Source organism: Rhopilema esculentum, chromosome 10 (genome assembly GCF_057945365.1).
Source record: "Rhopilema esculentum isolate cy_ngs chromosome 10, ASM5794536v1, whole genome shotgun sequence".
NCBI lineage: Eukaryota > Metazoa > Cnidaria > Scyphozoa > Rhizostomeae > Rhizostomatidae > Rhopilema > Rhopilema esculentum.
In genome coordinates, this window is record NC_142824.1 from 11567370 (window position 1) to 11588610 (window position 21241).

The following is a 21241-nucleotide window of genomic DNA, read 5'->3' on the forward strand; positions in this document are numbered from 1 at the left end:
TAGGTCGAAGAGCCAACTATTTTGGATAGAAAGAAAGCTACTTGTATGTCATCCAGTAGTGTCATTTAAAGCTGAGCCAAAAAACATGCAAAAACAAGCGAGGAATGTAGAAATCTCATTAGAAAAGTTAACTGCAATTCATCATCATTATCATCAGTATCTTTAGATCAGACAATAAATTTACCTACAAAACTCTATGAAAATTGGCTGTTAAGACTTATTTGATGCATTAAAGATAAAATAAGATATCAAATAAATCAAGGTCAAAGACCAAAACTTCTGATTAAGGTGGAAATATATTCATGCATACTTTGCATCTTTGATGACCAAGTAATAATTTGTTGAACCTTCTTTTTAAAATGTTTTGGATCCCAAAAAGAGATAAATATTTCTTATCAGGACCGATTATTGCAAAAACAAGACGCATCATTTTTTCTTCTGTTCATTCATACACTTTCTGAACCTCTCCATCTCTTCTTTACATAGTCGCCAATCTTTCTTTTCAAAGTAGCAATCCTATATAGAAAGAAATTGAATTAGTAAGTAACAACATACTTATTATAAGTTGAATTTCCTAAGCACCTCCTTGCTTCAAGTATACATAACAATCCTGTCAACCAAGACTTCATAAGGCTTAAAAAAATGATGATAGTATAAATTTGGAACAACAGAACAGACCATGCAAACAATTCTCAAAATCAAGAATGCTCAAGGGAAGCTGCATATTGCTCTCCTAAACTGTTAAAAAAGGAAATTGCTCCCCTTGAAATAAATTGTTCCTTTATTTCTAGTTTATATATCTATGAATAGCTTACTAGGAATTTAAAAGGTGAGATGTATACGTCTCCCCTGCTTAATGTCTTATGGCCAGGCCTGGTCAAGGTTTGAAACAAGCAATGAGATCTCAGTTGCGCAAGAGCAAAATTTTGAGTGTGCAACAAGTGTGCACATTTATGTACTCAAGTGTGCACCTCAACTGTGCACAAAAGTGTGCTGAACTATGCCAGAACCCAATGGTATTAAAAGGAAGTGAATTTGAATATCAAATAGAGCGGATATCAAAAAAGAAATGAATATGAAAGAAGATATAAGGAAATATAGATGATTGATAGTTATTGTGTTATCAGGGCAATGCAAGATTATGTCAATCTTGAGAAAACTTAATTTTTCATTTTCCCTAACATATATGACACAATCCATGGCATGCCCATATATTTGGATAGAGAGGGGGCTCTAGACAAAATGGCAAACTTGTATGGTAGCTCTTCCCCCATTATCTTTGATGCCACTACCTGAACATCATAATTCATTAAAAAAGTGAGGGGTATATGCCCTCAGCCCCAACCTCCCCGGCTCCAGCGTACCTGATGACAACCACCACTATTTTTCATTGAAGCACAAAATCAATTTTGATAAGGAAATTCAAATTCAAATTCATTTAATTCAGCAACAAATTACAGATAATTTACAGATATATTGAATTCTAAAATAATGGTTAGTTTACAAAACTAAAAGGCTACAAAATGAAGTTGCTTAGGACGCCGAGAGAACGGAAACGGTTTTGAGCCAAGCCCCCTATTACAGGTTAAACATAATTGGAATACGAGTATAGATTTAGATATGATAGCTAAAGAGTGCGTTTATAATTTTTGTTACGAAGAGAGTTGAGTTTGATTTTTTTTAAATAAAAAATTAACATTAAAATACAATCAAAGATAGTAATATAAACAAAATACTTAAGAAAAAAAATGATTAAAAATATGAATGCAAAATAATGAGTGGAAGGGAGGACACATAGATGGGATGCTTCGGTGCAATTTTTCTTCTATTGTAAAGGTATTTAGGAATTTTCTTCATAATTGTGCAACGACCATTTTTTGAAATATTGGCAAAATAAATTTTTGCTTATTTGTTCTCTGATGTGGAGAGAGGTATATTTTATTCCAGGTTTTTATGCCGTTATATGTGAGGAATAGACAGACTTTGATACCTGAAGAGCATAATGATATTTTGAGCATCCAGAACCCCCAATCCTCGTTTCAAACGGATCCTCTTCGTCTTCATTATCCTCTATGGAGCTTTCTTCACTCTTTTTACCATCTTCGCGCTCCATTTTCCAATGTCAAAATTGAAAATGAGGCTTCTCCCTTGAAGCACAGAATCGAGATTGTAGGTTTATTGACAAATGACAAACGAAACGATAATGATAAAGCAGTCATCCATCCCACGTTAAGAACATTTTTTCACTGATAAGGTATGCACTTCATCATACTAAAAAGAGCACAACAGATACTTTGAGATAAATAAGAACATCTTCAGTTTATGTCAGTAAATTAGATATATAGAGTCTCACACCACCAGGCACCAGTTGTCAACTTTTTGAAGTATGTTAAAAATAATATGAAGAATACATATTTAAAGTGGGTAATCTAAAATAGCTAAAAATTTGTAAGTTAATTTTTTACAGCAGGGACCACTGAAAAGTAAAAGTAGTTTAAAATTTATGCAGTGAGTTGTTTCCCCAGGGGGTACTCCCACTAAGGCCTGAGAATCGATTTGAGGGGCCTTACCAAATGGCTACCAAATTTCCATAATAACCCCGAAACTTCAGTTGGCTGTTACAACATCAACAGCATAAGACTTGTCAGACCCCTCCTACCCCAAAGTTAATGTTGATTGATTGACCAAATTATTTTTCGAACGATATGCCCATTTTGATATGTTTTAAAGGGTGTTCAGCTACTTAATGGCTTGTTCTTAGGGTGTTCATGGGGTGTTCAGCCTATTCTTGGACATTGTTCAGTCTTTTAGAAATGACACATTCCAAACTTTTGTTCCTCTTACCTCTTGCCCTTTGCATGCTCTACATGAATCATGATTGCTGCTGCTGATCTTTAGTTCTTCTAGTGAACTTGTGCTGAACACATTGTTGCTAAGTCTCACGGATCTGGTGTAAGACTCACAGATTTCAAAGTCATCTCACTTTCTCACAGATGCTTGTTAAATCATCATATGGGAGTAGTTTTACAACACCTTGGAAAGCGACAGAACTGCTTTTGATTTTGACTTACCGCTGCTTTAGACATCTTCCAAACATAAGCGATGTTTAATGGCAAATTCTTTGTTTTGCGCGTGCAATCATTTGCAGGCCTTGGACAATTTGGGCGAGTGTGGAGGTGATCACATGCCTCATATTACAAAGACTGAGGTCATACCAATATGCATGCAAACCCCAGGTGACGAGGGTCTCCCTGTTACAAGTTTGAAATAGCTTAAACTTATCAGTAGTCGTAAACATTTAGGGGCGATGGTGATGGCATGCAACTCAGAATGAGGGTCTAGGAAACTCACACTAATCATTTTCCTGTGAACATGTTTGGCATCAAATACCCTAAAAGAGGAGCTGGTGTGTATAATTTCTCTGTTTAATCAAGTATACAGCAAGTATACAGGAGGCAACATGCCTGTCCTCCCTTCTCCTTCCCAAATGGGGACACATTGAATGCATAATGGGAAGGTGCAAAGTTGTACCCAGAAGTCTTGTTGTAAACAGCTGTTGGATTGCAACTTTAACTTTCACACTTACTTTGATTTCAGACAACTGTTCTGAAAAGATTGAAAAGCTTTATATATTTATATTGTCATCTTTTTTAGGTGGTCTCATCTTTAATAGAATAGCCAAAACTGTCAATGGCAGCCAAACTCATCAATGTTGTTGTGGTAGGAGGTGGAATAGCAGGCCTTACTGCTGCTGCAGAGCTAGCTGCATTACAAAATGTCAATGTCACTCTTGTGGAGGCTGCAGACTACCTAGGTAACAATATATTGAGTTTTCAGTGTCCTGAATTAAAATATGTTTTCTTTGGAGTATCATGCATATTTTAGCTTTGGTATAGTAGACTTGGGTTATAATCATACCAAATTTTGCTTGAAAATTTGTGACTGTCAAGATAATGTGGCTTTAAATGAAGAGAAATTGAAGAGTTTTGCAAATTTTGGGTCTAAAATCTATGCAATAAATTTAAGTAAGTCAACTGTAGCATGTTTTTTCAAATATTTAAGGTGGAAGGGTCAAACAAGTGAAGCCATTTGAAGGATGCAACTGGATGGACCTTGGTGGTGAATTTATTCATGGAGAACAAACATCTATTATGAAAAATGCCACTGAACTAGGGTGGGAGTATGAGGTTTGCTAATTGTAACACATTTTGATTTTATTGTTAATTGAATATATAGAAGGTCTTTGGGTATATGAAGATCCTGGATAAGATTTGTCACTACAGTCAGGCCTTTTAGACACATTGGGGTGCAAACCCTGGGGGGGGGGGGAACTCTTATGTGTAGTTTGAAGTCTTCAAAATCCCTAAATATGGGTCTCAAAAATACATTGATTCCCATAGATATGTGTTTGCTCAACTGTTGAGAAAACTTAATTTTGGGTTCACACAAAATCCTTCCTGACCAAAGTGATGTTTGCCATGTCATTCATTATGTCAGTTGTAGTCCGTTGTTTTCCAGTCTCTTCCCTCCTGTTTGCAGTATTTTATAAACCTTAAAACTTTTTTTCTCCAAATCCGTAAAAGTGGGTCAATCAAGTAGTCTTGCAGTATTGTCTGTATGACTCTTCAATGTCTGATAAAAGGCATGTGAGGAACAGACAAGGTCAGGAAACATCAGCATGTGTCATAGCTTTGAGTCAAGAACAGAACATATTAACATATGATTGGTATTAATGCTGTTGTGTTACAAAACTCAGGATGTTTGGTGATAAGGCACTCATTGAAGACCATGCTTATGTGTTTGTCTCAGCAAGTCTAACACATATTTTCAAAATTATGTCCTGCTAGAAAGGGAAAAACGCGTCTTTTGCCAGTTCTAAATCGTTTGAACAGCCAATTATGGGCTTTCTTGTAACCCTGTTGAAACAAAGCTTAGCAAAGCAATAATTTTGCAGTATTTTAATTACCCCAACTTTTTATTTTCTGAAAAGTGTGGAATTATCAGTATCAGTTTTTGGAATATGTGCAGAAGTATGGGTACCATTTGAAGAAACATGCAGAATTATGGGTACTATTTTGGGAAAATATTGCAAAATTATAAGGAGGGAGATTTAGCATTAGCAAAATTAATCTCCAGTTAGAAATGAAGATATGAAATATGTGTAACATTGAGATTTTGGGGCAAAGGACATGCAAAATTTTTTTGATGAATATGTTGTGCTTTAAAAATGAGTTTTGCTTTCCAGAATTTTGGGTATAGTTTTCATCATGTTTGCGGATTATGGGTCACAATTTTTTAGACACGTGCAGAATTATAGGTCACATTTTTTAAACAAAATGGCGCGTCCCCATTTGAATTAGGCTTAGTTACCCCTCCAAACTCCAATACACACACACCCATCTTTCCTATAGATCGGGATCCATTACTGTAGAAGTCCGTTTAGTGAAAACGTAATCGTGATCCTTATTCCAAAAAATTTCTCAAATTTCAAAGGTGATGATTGCATTCACATAAAGACTGGTCTTGTAATCTGTTTAATATTTTCATTGGAAATGGTATCTGTATCATTGAATCTGTATCGTTTATCTTTCTTCTTTTAGGATTTGGGTTTGCATGAAAATTCCCGCAGTCAGTGTTATGTATTTTGTAAAGATAGTCTTGTTACGCTGGATAAATCTAACTCTATGGCTGTTGAGGCAAGATATCATATGGAAATGTTTGAAGAAAAAGGAAGAAAAATCAGAAAGAGCTTTTCCCAAGTAATGTTAAAATGTGAACCGTTGTTCACAAAAATATCTCCTCGTTCTGATGAAGAGTCTCAAGAACAAACTGAATCTAAATTAGAGTCTGTAAGGTCTGTTTTTATACTATACTATAAGTGTATTTGTTTTTCCGAGAAGGTATTTCCAAAGGTATGTAAGGACGCTACGTAGCTAAGCTTATTGAGCAGTGTCCTGGTCCTTCCTCTCCATCTGACCGCAAACTGTGATTACTATGCCTGGAATCACAGGAAACTGGGAACTCTCTTCAGACTTTGTAAAAGTCTGGTCAATGCTAGAACTCTAAACCCAGGCCCTTGGATCCGTCGACTGTCACCCAATACACTGGACCACCTTGTGTAGGCTTTTTCAAACCGATTCTATCTTAAAAATGTAAAATGGATGCTAAACAATTCGTTTTGGGCGATAGGCTAGGGTCTAAAGGAGGCGTCAATATCGCCGAAAAATCAGCTTAAGCTTGAGCAATGGTTTTGCTTTAGAAATAGAGTTATAGAGTGACGACTCTAGATGAGGTTTCAATACTTGTGTTTATAAAGGCATCGATCAAAATCATCTAAGAAATGAGGGAAGGCTTGCCTGACAGCAGACAAAATTCAGCTTATCTGGCACTGAAAAGCTTCCAAATTTTGTTTCCATATTCAGGGGGTAATTTAAAGATTTTAGTGATATTGATGACTAAAAGCCTGCAAATCTTTTGATACAACGTTGGAAAAACTACGTAACAAATTGAACTTTCCAGCATTTGGTTGGGATGGCACGCCTTTTTTCTCAAATTTTAAGAAAATTATTTACAAATGGTTAATTAGTATATTTTGATCTAAGGAAGCTATTTCATGATCAATGAATATCCCTTTTTGCACCTACCCCTCTTGTGTCCCCTACATTTTTTTGAAGGTATCAGAGGAATAATTTTTCAGTCCAAGCAGTCTTTGTTGTACTAGATATTTTCAGGCAAATCTTTCTAAGCAGTTGCACTTCTTGCTTTCTAGACAAAAAGATGTTTCATTAGAAGATTATTTAGGCCAACTTCGTAATTTGAGCGAAGAATGCAAGTCCTTAATCGATGTGCTATACTGTCAAACAGAAGGAAACGACCTCAGTAGAATTGGAATGCTAGAGTTTAGTAGAATGTCAGAAACTTGGCCCTATGGCTCGAAGAATTTCAGGTGCATGTTTTTGGTTGTCTTGAAAACAGAAGCCTTAATGTTTACTTAACGATAGTCTGCTGATTTTAAATGTGCATTCACCAAGAACAATTTTTGTATGACAGACAATTTTTATCGTTTTTTAATTGACTTTTTATGTTTCACGTAATATACCTTTAGCTGAATACAATCATAGGGAAACGTACAGTATCATATATAAACTTTACTCACAACCTGAAGACTCTAGTTTGGTAAGTAAAGAACTTCGCAGAACTGTGTATATATTTTGAAGGATTCACATTATGTATTGAGACGGTGACACTTTCAAATGTTTTTTTTCATATTGAGAAGAATACAAAAATCCAACTGACAAATTCCCTTTCGTTTTTAGGCTGAAGCAGTCATATAAAGTTTTGCTTGATCATGTAATCAGCAAGTGTTCGTCTGCTAACATCAAACTCAATTGGCAAGTAAAAGAGGTCAACTGGGAAGAAGCGAAACAACGTGTAATTAGCAAATCAAATGATATTTTACTTTGCGACTATGTCGTAATTGCAGTACCTCTAACAGTTTTAAAAGACGGCGATATCAGATTTAGGCCGGGATTTAGTAACAGCAAGTTACAAGCTTTAGAGAATATGGAAATGAGAAATGGGTGCAAGATGTTTTGTAGCTTCTCACAAAGATTCTTGTTATCAGAAAATGCTGACGTGTACTACACTAGCTACGGACCTTTTAAGCAAATCTGGAATGAGTCTTCGTACAAAGTGGATGGGCAACAAATACATGTGTTGTGTGGATTTTCAACAGGATCAGCGGCTGATGATGCGGCCAACTGTGATTCTGTGCTGCTCAAAAATCAGTTCTTGGTTGAACTAGATATATTGTTTAGGTAAGTGACCAGGTAAACAGAGCCCATTAAATATGGCGGTCACGCGGTAAACGACTGCAAGAAAGGAACAAAAAACTAAAGAAATTGCAATGCCACACCCAAACCCCATCTTGATTTCCTTTTTTTCTCTGAAAAAGGTTTTGAAAGTCGAATAGATTAATACTTTTGTGGACTTTGCAGTCAAACTCTTTTATACCTTAGTTAGGAGGAGCTTTAATATTAAGAAGTATACTTATTCTCTTCCTTTTTTTTTGTAACCTGGAATAGTTTCAATAAGAGTAATGTGCCACAGTATTACACGTTTCTCACTCTTGGTGTATTTCTGCAGTCAAACCCCAATCATAGATGTGTTCACAGGCTGCCCGAAGCTCATTCCACTCTTCATTGATAAACAGACACAAATTTTTCTAGCCTACAAGGTACCACGAGGCACAGAATCCATCCAACCATAGAAGTGATTCAATGTTTTAGCAACATTGGCAACATTACTTTAACGATAATCGTGGCCGATCAAAATAAATTAGAAAGGTTGCATGCTATTTTTAAAGATTGATTAGAGGAATACCAGCCCTGAGAAGCAATCCATCTTCTGCAATCAGTCAAGGAAAATCAACATTTAATCGAAGATAATTAATCCAGTAGAAAATTTGCGAAACTCTCTGCGAAACTTATTTGAACCAGTTATAAGTTGGGAATCCTTGGCAGTTTTTGCAATTATTTCCGATTCGAATATTGAAATTGCTTTGAGTTTTGTCGCTTCAGGAATAAATTATTCCTTTATCAAGACTTTTGATACATGCATATCTTTTTTAGAACTCCAGAGAGACAAAATCCCGCTACTGAAAGTTTTGTGGACTATTTCTTTTATGACTGGGGATCAAACCCATACATTCGTGGATGTTACTCGTCACCAGTTTTGAAATCCTATGGCCTAGCAGAGAAACTTGCGGAACCTATAGGGGGAAAGCTATTCTTTGCCGGAGAGGCTACGAACGCTCAAGGAGCATCGTCTGTCGAATCTGCGATCGATTCTGGAAAGCGAGTGGCTAAAGAGATACTCCAGGTATGCGGCTGGTAAAGAAATGGACTTGAGTATGCATTTACCATTCCCAAGACCATGAATATTGTGGGTGACTGACCATATATTGCCGTATTTAGAAGAGAGACACGATTATTTCGTGATTGGGACACTTTAAACAGAGAATGGGATGATCGAGATTAGCAAATCAAATGATATTTTACTTTGCGACTATGTCGTAATTGCAGTACCTCTAACAGTTTTGAAAGACGGCGATATCAGATTTAGGCCGGGATTTAGTAACAGCAAGTTGCAAGCTTTAGAGAATATGGAAATGAGAAATGGGTGCAAGATGTTTTGTAGCTTCTCACAAAGATTCTTGTTATCAGAAAATGCTGACGTGTACTACACTAGCTACGGACCTTTTAAGCAAATCTGGAATGAGTCTTCGTACAAAGTGGATGGGCAACAAATACATGTGTTGTGTGGATTTTCAACAGGATCAGCGGCTGATGATGCGGCCAACTGTGATTCTGTGCTGCTCAAAGATCAGTTCTTGGTTGAACTAGATATATTGTTTAGGTAGGTGACCAGGTAAACAGAGCCCATTAAACATGGCGGTCACGCGTTAAACGACTGCGAGAAAGGGTTGAAAAACTAAAGAAATTGCAGTGCCATACCCAAACCCCATCTTGATTTCCTTTTTTTCTCTGAAGAAGGTTTTGAAAGTCGAATAGATTAATACTTTTGTGGACTTTGCAGTCATACTCTTTTATACCTTAGGAGAAGCTTTAATATTAAGAAGTATTCTCTTCCTTTTTTATGTTACCTGGAATAGTTTCAATAAGAGTAATGTGCCACAGTATTACACGTTTCTCACTCTTGGTGTATTTCTGCAGTCAAACCCCAATCATAGATGTGTGCACAGGCTGCCCAAAGCTCATTCAACTCTTCATTGATAAACAGACACAAATTTTTCTAGCCTACAAGGTATCACGAGGCACAGAATCCATCCAACCATAGAAGTGATTCAATGTTTTAGCAACATTGGCATCATGACCCTAACGATAATCGCGGTCGCCCAAAATAAATTCGAAAGGTTGCATACTATTTTTAAAGATTGATTAGAGGAATATCCATCTTCTGCAATCAGTCAAGGAAAATCAACATTTAATCGAAGATAATTAATCCAGTAGAAAATTTGCGAAACTCTCTGCGAAACCTATTTGAACCAGTTATAAGTTGGGAATCCTTGGCAGTTTTTGCAATTATTTCCGATTTGAATACTGAAATTGATTTGAGTCATGTCGCTTCAGGAATAAATTATTCCTTTATCAAGACTTTTGATACATGCATATCTTTTTTAGAACTCCAGAGAGACAAAATCCCGCTACTGAAAGTTTTGTGGACTATTTCTTTTATGACTGGGGATCAAACCCATACATTCGTGGATGTTACTCGTCACCAGTTTTGAAATCCTATGGCCTAGCAGAGAAACTTGCGGAACCTATAGGGGGAAAGCTATTCTTTGCCGGAGAGGCTACGAACGCTCAAGGAGCATCGTCTGTCGAATCTGCGATCGATTCTGGAAAGCGAGTGGCTAAAGAGATACTCCAGGTATGCGGCTGGTAAAGAAATGGACTTGAGTATGCATTTACCATTCCCAAGACCATGAATATTGTGGGTGACTGACCATATATTGCCGTATTTAGAAGAGAGACACGATTATTTCGTGATTGGGACACTTTAAACAGAGAATGGGATGATCGAGATTCATGTGCACACCCGTGTTACAAGCCTGCAGAAAACTGTCTCCGGTGAAAAATTTCCTGACCGGGAAGCCCTCTTTCGAATAACCGGATTACCAGAGCATTCATCGATTTTCCAATTTGCCCTGCAAGCTAAGATTTTTTGTCTCCTTTCTGCCTTATGCTCTTACTTTGGTATGATATAATACAAAAATATTTTATATTATTAGTATAAGCACCTTTACCTATTTGACCCTCAATTAACTGTTTGATCCGAGAACTGCCAACATTATTGCAACTTTTATCTTCCAAGAAGAATTGTGTTGTCCCCTGTCATATTTACCCGCTTTTCCCTATTAACAACAGGTTCATCTGGCTTGTTACAGAGGGGTGTATGCGCCAAACTAGCATGCGTCTTCAGAATTGGGTCTGCGACGCAGGCTAGTGCCGAACACGCGTGCAATTTGATAATCAGTGTAGTTCAGCGTGTTGCGAAAATTAACGTTGATGAATAATGAGCAAAAATTAATACAATTAAAAAACGAATTTGTACATTAAAAAGAAAGATAAGTACGACGTTCCGAGCATAACGCTACAAGGCATGAAATTTGTTGGTAAAGGAATCAGCTGTTGTACAGAACAATAATTGACAACTTATATTCTGTGGCAGTTATGTTTTGCTTTGTATGAACCAAGTAAACGGGATTTTTAAAATCTAAACAATCTAGTTTTAATGAATGAAATGTTTAGTGACAAAATATTTGTTTGAAATAGAAAACTGTACGAGTACACAATATTCTGATAACCTACAGTATTTGAGACATCATCTGGATTGTTGTATCATGAGACAAAGAGGATCATGGGATTGTCAAAATAATTCTTTGTGAATGAGTTTCGCTGAACCTGGGATTCCGTTAGCAGGGGTCGCCAAAAAACGTCAAAACAGTTGCTTGAGGATTGAATTTCCCCACGGATTATATTATCAAAAATTATCTTGATTTGATTTGAATTGCTTATGAAAGATGAAGCTGGGGTTGGATACCGCTTTTCAGGTCTCCAACGTCAAATGAGAAAGAATGTTGCAGACTTATTCAATTTATGCCATTTCCAGGTTGTTAGAGAAAATTCATGACAAATTGGCTTTTTGCCAGAACTGTGCTGGTCAATCGAACCTGCCAGATTCTTAACGTTTCATATTTTTAACAGCAAAAATTTGGAGACTTGACCAAAAATCTAAATATCAGAATTTGCTTTCACTAAATATCGACATCCAATCTCATAGATCATACAGGTACTTTCTCTAATCTCATAGATCATTTTATAGCAATCCAACATTGTTTCAAAGGGAAAAGGGGTTGCTGAAGTCGTAATTGAAACTCATTGGCAGGGGCTATAGACTCGAGAACTGTGGGAAGCCCTAGCAAATTATGCAACACGAGTCCAGAGAGGTTAAAAGCTCGATAATAGACACAGGAAAATGACAAATTCAGGATATCTGTCGCATCTCATTTAAATAAATCTACTCAATTGAAACGAGAAAACTATTCATAACAAAAGTAGTGTCTAGGTTCACGTAGTAACAGCAATGACCAGGACCACGAACCTGAAGATCCCTGCGAAACATCAGCTGCTAATCGTGCTTCTTATCGCATGCTGCTAACCTAAAATCAATAAAGAACCATATAGTATTTGCATTACACATCATACTACCAGCCACATACAAGTTAGATATTTGTAAATTACTCTGAGATCTGTACCGTATCATCATCAGGTACCATCTTCTATCAGAAGGTGGCTACCATGACCCTCCAACTATCCCAAAATCTGAGTTTTGGTTTGTTGTCATGGTCATAGATAAAACAGTTGGTTTTTTATCTGTACCGTATGGTTGGATTGTTAAAAGTGTGAAAATTAGCTATTGTAGTTCATGAACATTTAACAGCTTAAATTTTTTATCTCAATCTAAATAAACTTTGGGGTAAATTCGAATGCTGATTTCATCAATTGAAGGTAACTGCCAAAATTAGGAACACATACATATAATACCAGACACATGCCTATGGCTAGAGGGGACAACAATGCACTTTGTATAACGATTAATTGCATCAAGACTGTCTAAAAATTAACGTGAAATGATTCCCTTTTTGATAAGAAGACGACAAATGCCGGCTAAGTGAGTGTGCCTGAATAATTGCTACGAAGGTTCACGGGTACTTACAATGTCATCAATTTTCAGTATACTTCGGACGGTTTCAGCTGCAAGGTTGATCGCGCTTGTTGAAACAAGAAGAGGTTGAAGGACGTTTTCTTCCAGGATGTTGGTTACAGCTCCCTGTCAAATTAAAAAGCATTGTAGATAACCTCAACTCCAGAAACCCTCCTAAGAACAATATGAGCCATAGAAACACGGTTCGTACTATTGAACCGATAAGAAATCTGGATTAAGAAACACGGAGGTTTTAAATAATGTAAATATAGACAGAGGGGCTAAGTGATCTGACCTAGATGAAGCTTCCCATTAAAAAATCAGCAAGTGACCAAAATGCCTTTTTTAAGAGAGCAAAGCTTTGGAATAGCCTGTTACTTGGGTTACAACTGGCTGCTTCTCATTATAATTGTTTTAGTTAAGGTTTTTTGAACATATGAATTGTCTGTTTTTACTCAGGGCTCCTTAAAAAACAATTGGTGCTGAAGGGTAACCCTCCCTAAAGAATGGGGCATGTGTTGCCTTAACTCGTGTGCTGAATCGCCCAAATCTTAAAAGATGTGTTATGAGTTTAAAGACACCGAATATTCCCCGAGATGACAATCAGGGAAGGAAAGGATAATTTGAAGTGCATTAGCGTGCACAGTCATATACAGGCTCTCTCAAACAAGCTGATATTCAGCAGTGAACCTGACCAGGCTAGCGCGTATAAAAAACTTGTCTAATGTCGCTGAATTACCTTGCGGACATTGATACCATAATTCTTCTCTCCTTTCGCATGTTTGTTCCTCAGTTCAGTGACGACAGCGATGGGGCTCAGCCCAGCATTCTCCGCCAGCGTGTACGGAATGATCTCCAACGCCTGGGCGAACTCTTTGAAACAGTAAGCCTCTTTTCCGGTCAGTTCCTTTGCATAGTTCATTAACCTGACACTAGCCTCGATTTCGGGAGCACCACCTCCAGCAATTAAAGCTCTAAAATGGTGAATATCAACTTCGTACTTTTCTAGCGATTTAGAAAAATGAAATTTTTCAAATGATTCATTGGTGCAGCGAAGATTTAACTAGTTTATAAGCAATTCTTTAAAGTGTGTTGAGACTAGATGTCTATAGAGCGTAAACAGCGGCTTGTTCAAGCATTTATTTTCAAGCATAATTCTCCATTAGATGATGCCTTTTCTTAGTAACAAATAGCTTTTTTACGTTTACGGCCGTTATCTGGCAATATCTCCGGTCGTGGAGCATTTTAGAAAAAAGAAAATCTTTTGAATGCATCAAATTGAGCTTCCATTGATACAAAAGAAATACAGAAGAATACTGAAGAAAAAAATTGAAATATATATTAAAAGAAATTCGGCTCGAAACTCACTTTTTCTTAACGAGGCATCGGATGACGCACAATGCATCGTGGATTGATCTTTCAGCCTCATCAAGTACAAGCTTATTTGATCCTCTTACAAGAATACTGACTGTTCGACCTGGGTTTTGAATTCCTGTAACCTGTTTGTAAGAATATTCAAGCATTAGATATAATAGGAACGGCCCAGTGGTTAGGGTAACCGATTACAGATTCAAGGACTATGTTTGCTCTCCAATACTTAACATTGAAAAATACATTGAATAAGGTTTATTTATCCTAATTATCAATGAACAAACAGGGCATAACAACATCATTTAAAACAAAGATGTCTTGGCATTAAGACCCTAGTGAGATTTTACCAGGACAAAGGTTGTAAAGACGCGACCATGTTTTAGCTTCAATCAACAACCTGATTGTATTTCATTTTCGCAATGATGCAGGATTCGTAAGACATACTTTATAAGCTAAAACAGACCTTAGAGAAAACACACTTCACTTGAAAATTATAATAATAAACAGCTCTCGCGAACCCGGTATTCTTTGTGCTGGCTGTTTCTTTTACGGGAGGAGAAGTTGGCTGTATTTTGTATTATCATGCGGTATGACATAAGGCTGGTTTTGAAAATATAGTCGCAAAGCACACCGGTTGCGCAAGAGCCCTTTAATAATTTCTTGAAACATTTGCAAAACCAGTCTTAATGAAAAAATCGCAAGTTTGAAAATTTCTTGCAAAAAATTATTGCATCAATGATAAACACCTATGTATGTGAAATCTGATCGAAAATCGAAAATTGCTTTGAATGCAATAGTGAATGCAATTAAAACCACTACTAGGTGTCATTATACCTTGACAACTTTCTCTACGCCTGTGGAGCACTCTTCGACTAAGTCTGCAGACGCCAGCATTTCAGGTGTAAAGTGATCTAAACTTGCGATTGGTCGACATCCGATTGTCTGTAAAATTATGAAAGAAAATTGTGAGTATATATAGAGCAGAAATGACATAAACTTAACAGATCATGCTGGCCAGGAAAGTATGTTTTTGTCGATAAAAATGGTTATGTATCAAAGTGCATGAACTCTCAAGTTAAGAGAGCATTGTTTTCGGATATTCCTGACACTCTAAAAACTGGGAGAGGCCTGTTTATGTCTTCCGTTATGGAACTTCAAAGATACATGTTGAATAAATGTGATTTCTTGTAAAAAACTTGTTTCAATTGATAATTCTTGCTGATTAGCTGCTTCGTTTGAGTATGTGAAACCTAGCCATCTGTAATAAGGTCTGAGGGGGTAAAAGGGGCAATTGTGAAGCAAGATCTAAGGAAAACTAGAAAATATAAGCGTCGACTCTAAAAATAGAATCAAAGGCAGAGATGAGGTAACCCTCAAATTTCTAGAAACCTGGGCCATGTTTGGTTTTCATAGCATGAATGTCTATTATGACGTCTTAAAAATCATACAGCATTTGACTACTCTTATGTGACAAATTTTTATTTAGCAGCATCAGAATAATCAAGAATCGACTTTGGTGTGTTTTGGCTATGGTTGGACTGAATGATGAACAAAGGTAAGCATCCCTAGCTGTTCTAGAGTATCAAGAATGCATTTATTGATATTAAAACATTGAAACTGCAAATCTGTTTCAAATGACCAAATGTACATTCAATTTAAGAAATACCTTGCAAATAAACTCTACTTCATCTCGTTCTACGTCACGAACAACCATTATTTTCATCTTAGCCAGGAAATGAAGTCCCATATCAGTAATGGCATCCCTGTAATTATAAAATTTTGTTTAAATGCAACTTACAATTGTTTAATGATATTAAAATTTACTGGGTGAAATAAAAGAACATTCTCTTTTAGACAGTTTATTACCATAAGTTATCAGGGTATAATTTGATGAAAACCATGGCTCTCTGTGTTTGTATCAGAATTAATTTTTGTTGCTAGAAAATGTGCAGATAAATAATCAGTATTTATCTTTTATCATTACCATCAAATCTGTAATGATAAAAGAGGTGCAAAGCATGAATATGTTTAACTCTTTCTACTACAATGACCCATCACAGCTCCATCATCACAAAAAATTTCACCATTGAAAGATGATTGTGCATAATTATAACTAATTTTATTTAGTCCCAGGAGAAAGAAAGAGAATAGAGTCTTTAAGCAGGTTACAATAGAGTTGTGTTGCAAGTGTGATAGTGATTTCAATTGTTTTACATGTGAAGTTGTGTCAGTATAAATAGTCTGTACTGAAATTTTAAGTTCACACGCCGATAGCTATTTTGCGGACAAGTATTCCTTCCCACCCCTCCCCTAAGGATATCAGAGCATCTGTACTGTAGTGGTGATTTTTCATTTTACTTGATGCCAAACTTAAGTCTAGGTTTTCATTTTTTAGCTAGAGTTATTAGCTTTAGCAATCTTGTGTTACGTTGATGATATTTTTTCTTTTCGTACTCTTTGTAAATCGATTTATGTTTGAAATGCTGATGTTTATTTGCAAAATGCTAAACTGACTAGTACTATTGTTTGAAAGACTCTTATAAGTAATTTTAATTAGCTACTAAATAAATGTTGTTATTTTCGGTTGAATGAAATGAATTAGAAAATAACTGTTATTTATCAAATCAACAACATACCTGAGAATTGACTTTTGTATTAAAAGAACATTGCATCCTGCTTTTTTAATTTTCTTGCAGATATCTAAAATGTATTGCCTCTCCTCTCTCAAGACTCTGTCCATTTGTGTGTAATCGCTAACAATGACATTGTTCTCCATCTTCAGAAAGAAAACACAACAAGGGGGTGAGAAATAATTCTATACCGTAGCGGTTGGCTTGAACAATTCAAAAGGCAAACTTCAAGAGCCATTTATGACAACAAACCAACACATTGCAATTTTATTAGGAGATGCAAAACAATAAAGGAAATCAACTTACATCAGTTTTTGGTGGTGAGATACAGAATTGTATCAAACCAATCTTTGCCTTTTCTACTCGATTTACTCCACCTGCAAGATGTGAAATCTTCTGACTCAAAACCAAGCCATTTACCAATTCTGTGTCTTCAATGGTTCCTCTATAAGCAAAACAATGTAAAAACATCAAGTCCTCCTTATTACAGAATTTTTGTTGTTGGTCAGTTAAATTGCAACTTAAATCCAAAAACATGGGTCACGTTTAGGTTGGAATTAAAGAAGCTAAAAAACTTATGTAAAAAACAGGTTGCTTTTGAGAAACATACCCAAGTTTTGTGACAACATTGATATCACGAAGGTCAACATTTGAGTCTTTTGTTGGATCAATAACTTTTAACACAGCATCAACACTCATAGGAGCAAGAAGGCTTGAGTATTGTGAAACAACCTGAAATCAAAATTAAACAAAGCTGGTGTATCCTTCATTGCTGGATGCTTGCTATCACACTTATCATATCAGTAATTTTCAATCAATATGCAAAACAATTTGATTCTCGCAGTCAACACGAGCACTAAAACATATAGCCATAAGTTACAATGTTAAATATTGTTAGCATTTTGTGTTTAGGAGGACAAAATTTATGTTTTCCCTTGAATAAAAATTAGAGAAAAGTGAAACACAATCTGTATGCTATATTATATTGTTTTGGTTTAAAAAGTATGTATATACCATATTTATTTGATTATAACCAGCAGCTTATATTTATCTTTTGGTACATTTTGCTGTGGTTCAAAATCAAGGGTGGCTTAAAAATGAGGGCTGCTTATATTATTTTATCCAGATCCTTCTAAGCATTCCTGCTACCTTAAAGCTGAGAGTGATGATAAAGAAAATAAAGAAAAACACTTCTAGATGCCATAGATGATCCCATGCTGGGCGATATTGTTTTTGGTTGAAATTCTAATGTCTATTTTTTCATTTAAGTACACCGTCAAGTTATTATCAGTTTTTGTGTCCGTAATAAACCAACCAGGTATCTCTGCATGGTTTTGTGGTGCAGCTAATAACCAAGGGCCACTTACTTCCCTTTATAAACCCAATTTTATGCAGCTTATGACTGAAGGCAGCTTATAATCGAATCAATATGGCAACATTTCTGTTGTTTGTTTCTGTTATGTTTTCAGTTACATCTTCTTTTCTTGGTTTGTGTATATTACAGTATCATTAAAGTGTAATCAATTAACAACTGTAGTTAATGAATAAAACTGAACGGAATTGAATTGAATTCAGTAAAAGTTTTTAGCTGTTTAAAAAGACAAAAGCAGCTTTTGAAATATTTACCTTAGAGTTGAGTGAAGTGGTAGCACTTTTAAGAAGAGAATCTCTGTCTGAAAGATCAACTGGTGTTGAAATTTCAGTAATGAACTCCATGGCTTTTCCTGCTGCCTTTTGGAAAGATTCTGAGATGATTGTTGGGTGAATCCCTGGCAACAAATGTACAAAAAGTTAAATTTTTCAATCTGCTTTTGTAATATTGAGGCAACATAAGCAGCATATGAAGCCAGACTAATTAAAATGGCTAAAGTCCTTTATAATTTTAATTTCTTTTAATGGTATATATTATAAGGCTCGAGTAGCTGAAAACTAACTAGCTAATACATTTTATGAATGTAATATGTCTATCATAATCAAGATCAATGAATTTGAACCCAATCAAACATATAAAATATATATATACATCATCAATTACCTTTATCTAAGAGTCTTGAGGCAGCATTAAGTAAACTTCCTGCTATAACTACAACTGATGTTGTTCCATCACCAGCTTCAACATCTTGGGCCTTGGAGAGCTCAACCAACTGGTGAAAAAAGAATATTGAAAAATATTATTTAAGTCATATATACATTTTACAGTTATTCCTAAGTCATGAACTGCTTTTTCTGTTATTAAAGTTTTATCAAATGAACATTAAATTTATAAACTTTTCAAAATAGTAGAGCTTAGTGGAGAAAAAAATATATACCATTTTAGCAACAGGGTGTAGAACTTGCATTTTCTTCAAGATAGTAGCTCCATCATTTGTTATTGTAACATTGCCATCACCTCCTTTAATCTATAACAAAGACATCCAAATGAAATTACACAAATGCAAAATTCTCTCTATCAAAAATCTCCAGTGTTAAATTAATCATTCTTTGTTTATAGGTTACGTAATGATTGCAGGTAAGAAACTCAGAGTTCCAACTTAGATCTGTCCTGCTTTATAGGACCATTTTTAGGTCTTATAGTCTTATTTTTGGGTTATTTAGCTTTGAAAACCTAATAACCATTAGCTATTTTATACTGATATTCACATACAGGTTTTACAAAGTAACAATGCAATTCAACATACCATTTTGTCCATGCCTTTGGGACCAAGACTTGTTCTAATTGCATCAGCAACAGCTAGAGATCAAATCAAAATGCTCAATATACTGGAAAATGATTTACATCAACCGATTGGAAAACAAAACAGGGGAGGCTGTATGACATTGTCATGCAAATTTATATCCTATAGAGTAACAAAAAAAATTATAGACAACTTCAAAACTCAATTCATTGACACATTTTCAGGCCTTTTCGCTTGATGCGACTGAACACTCATGATCACATCAGCACTCACACAAACCCAACCAGGTGAGCATTTGATCGCTCACCAAAAACAGTAAATTGTAAGGAATAAATGTTTAATCAATCAACACACTTCCAGTCATCTTTTGTGGCCCAAGTAAGTGACATCAGACAATGCAAAGCCAGTATATCAAAACACAGGAAATTTATGTAAGCTGATTTAACCACATCTCAACAGAAATATACCATTGAATATCAAATTCACCAAGAATGTTTTTGAATACTGTAGGTACTTATTACTATAGTGAAGTATATATACTTTAGTATTTTAAAGAATGTTTCTATACTATAGAATGTCTTAGAACATATACTATATATATATAGTAATTGAACTATATACATTAGCCCTTGGAACATCATCTGGGCAATTAAAGCATTTCTAAAAAAGGCTTGGAACAACCTTTTGCAATCATCTGGCAACGGTGTCTATATGACCTTTATGATGTTCATAAAATTTATAAACGAAGCACATTTATATTGGGTAATAAATCTTTCTTGGAGTGGATTAAAGGTCATCATAACCATCATGTTTTAGTACAGCTTCCAGCCACTTCCCTTCTCCAACTTTTGTGTTTTGTATGCCCTTTCCAAAGGCAGTGACATTTTGATCTATTTTTTAACTATTGTTCAAAACCAAAAAATGGGTTCTATCGTCAAGCACAGCTGGGGACAATTAAATTTGATTTCAAAAATCTTAAACAGGCAATATTTTGCGGGCATGCAACCAAGTTTCTAGTCTGGACCTATGCAATATGTGCCACACCCAAAATAAGCCTGTAAAACTTGTCTACACACAAAATATGTTGTCCAGCGTGTGTACCACTTTCTGCAGATTTGTCAAATTTGACAATTTTTCTGAAAATTGAATGAACTTTGAATTAGCTGCCTGCATTTGGACTTAATGCTGTGCCAAGAAAGGTGCTGAATTGGCTTGAATATTATTGAAAAAGTACATCCTTTTAAAATTCAATTGGAAGCTTTGTTAAAAAACAAAACGCAAGCGAATTTCTACTTGAGACACAAAATGCCGTTTCCTATGCTGAATAAATTCCAATATGGAAGCTGTGACTACAAAAAAGCCATTTCCATTTCCATCCAAAACTTTTTGAAAAAGTGCTGACTATTTCCCTTTGAAAAAGCCATGGATTTATCTGCACATTCTGTACCAGCATTATCTAGAAACACTTCCAAAAAATTGTTTCACGCCCAAAAACAGTAGACGCTCATATGTGCATACAAACCTTTTGCAGCTGTGATATTACTCTCTCTAACCATAACTGGTTTTTCTTTGTCTTTAAAAGCAACATTTCTGTTCCCCTTTGCTGATCCTGGTGCTGCTGGCATTTTATCGAAGTGTTTAAGTCAAAATATATATCCTTTAGAGCTTGAAGGCTACAAACAATCCTTCGATTCAAGCAGATATTGAGGTAGTGTTGCCCTCCGCAGCTGGTTCCTTGTTTGTAGAATTTTAGGCTAGGCCCGCTTGAGGACCGAG

The 21241-nt window shown here is 35.8% G+C and overlaps 4 protein-coding genes across 5 annotated transcripts; 2 read left to right on the forward strand and 2 right to left on the reverse strand.

The window, feature by feature from the left end:
* Positions 1-94: 94 nt before the first annotated feature.
* On the reverse strand, positions 95-2147 carry LOC135687185 (uncharacterized). The gene is made up of 2 exons (XM_065203689.2): positions 1991-2147; positions 95-516 (listed from the first exon to the last, which is right to left on the reverse strand). Exons 1-2 carry the CDS (start codon positions 2111-2113, stop codon positions 427-429), a joined length of 213 nt encoding a protein of 70 aa, XP_065059761.2. The 5' UTR covers positions 2114-2147; the 3' UTR covers positions 95-426.
* On the forward strand, positions 2122-11941 carry LOC135693956 (lysine-specific histone demethylase 2). 2 transcript variants are annotated; one of them, XM_065212556.2, is made up of 8 exons: positions 2122-2254; positions 3655-3814; positions 4063-4187; positions 5601-5854; positions 6770-6946; positions 7317-7817; positions 8631-9417; positions 10203-11941. In XM_065212556.2, the coding sequence occupies exons 2-7, from the start codon at positions 3691-3693 to the stop codon at positions 8893-8895; spliced, it is 1446 nt and encodes a 481-aa protein (XP_065068628.2). In that variant the 5' UTR covers positions 2122-2254; positions 3655-3690; the 3' UTR covers positions 8896-9417; positions 10203-11941. The 2 variants fall into 2 exon arrangements, with proteins under 2 accessions (XP_065068628.2, XP_065068646.2); XM_065212574.2 differs by lacking the exon at positions 2122-2254 and adding an exon at positions 2264-3236.
* Positions 9026-11098, forward strand: LOC148959293 (lysine-specific histone demethylase 2-like). The gene is made up of 3 exons (XM_089110883.1): positions 9026-9417; positions 10203-10452; positions 10970-11098. Exons 1-3 carry the CDS (start codon positions 9026-9028, stop codon positions 11096-11098), a joined length of 771 nt encoding a protein of 256 aa, XP_088967009.1.
* A 127-nt stretch (positions 11942-12068) lies between the features above and the next one.
* LOC135693949 (T-complex protein 1 subunit delta) lies at positions 12069-21235 on the reverse strand. The gene is made up of 14 exons (XM_065212544.2): positions 20988-21235; positions 19469-19521; positions 19100-19189; positions 18826-18934; positions 18417-18559; positions 17401-17522; positions 17097-17235; positions 16797-16936; positions 15827-15923; positions 14995-15102; positions 14158-14288; positions 13529-13763; positions 12802-12915; positions 12069-12244 (listed from the first exon to the last, which is right to left on the reverse strand). Exons 1-14 carry the CDS (start codon positions 21088-21090, stop codon positions 12227-12229), a joined length of 1602 nt encoding a protein of 533 aa, XP_065068616.1. The 5' UTR covers positions 21091-21235; the 3' UTR covers positions 12069-12226.
* Positions 21236-21241: the final 6 nt, after the last annotated feature.

Bases quoted from the DNA above. Each gene is read 5' to 3' on its own strand.
- LOC135693949 (XM_065212544.2), bottom strand. From the start codon at position 21,090: ATGCCAGCAGCACCAGGATCAGCAAAGGGGAACAGAAATGTTGCTTTT. The intron at 17,523-18,416 runs GTAAATATTTCA...TTTTGATTTCAG, and splicing joins CCACTTCACTCAACTCTAAG to GTTGTTTCACAATACTCAAG. The intron at 16,937-17,096 runs GTAAGTTGATTT...TTCTTTCTGAAG, and splicing joins TCTCACCACCAAAAACTGAT to ATGGAGAACAATGTCATTGT.
- LOC135693956 (XM_065212556.2), top strand. From the start codon at position 3,691: ATGGCAGCCAAACTCATCAATGTTGTTGTGGTAGGAGGTGGAATAGCA. The intron at 5,855-6,769 runs GTCTGTTTTTAT...CTTGCTTTCTAG, and splicing joins TCTAAATTAGAGTCTGTAAG to ACAAAAAGATGTTTCATTAG. The intron at 6,947-7,316 runs GTGCATGTTTTT...TTTCGTTTTTAG, and splicing joins TATGGCTCGAAGAATTTCAG to GCTGAAGCAGTCATATAAAG.
- LOC148959293 (XM_089110883.1), top strand. From the start codon at position 9,026: ATGATCGAGATTAGCAAATCAAATGATATTTTACTTTGCGACTATGTC. The intron at 9,418-10,202 runs GTAGGTGACCAG...TATCTTTTTTAG, and splicing joins GAACTAGATATATTGTTTAG to AACTCCAGAGAGACAAAATC. The intron at 10,453-10,969 runs GTATGCGGCTGG...GGCTTGTTACAG, and splicing joins TGGCTAAAGAGATACTCCAG to AGGGGTGTATGCGCCAAACT.
- LOC135687185 (XM_065203689.2), bottom strand. From the start codon at position 2,113: ATGGAGCGCGAAGATGGTAAAAAGAGTGAAGAAAGCTCCATAGAGGAT. The intron at 517-1,990 runs GTATCAAAGTCT...CTTTCTATATAG, and splicing joins AATATCATTATGCTCTTCAG to GATTGCTACTTTGAAAAGAA.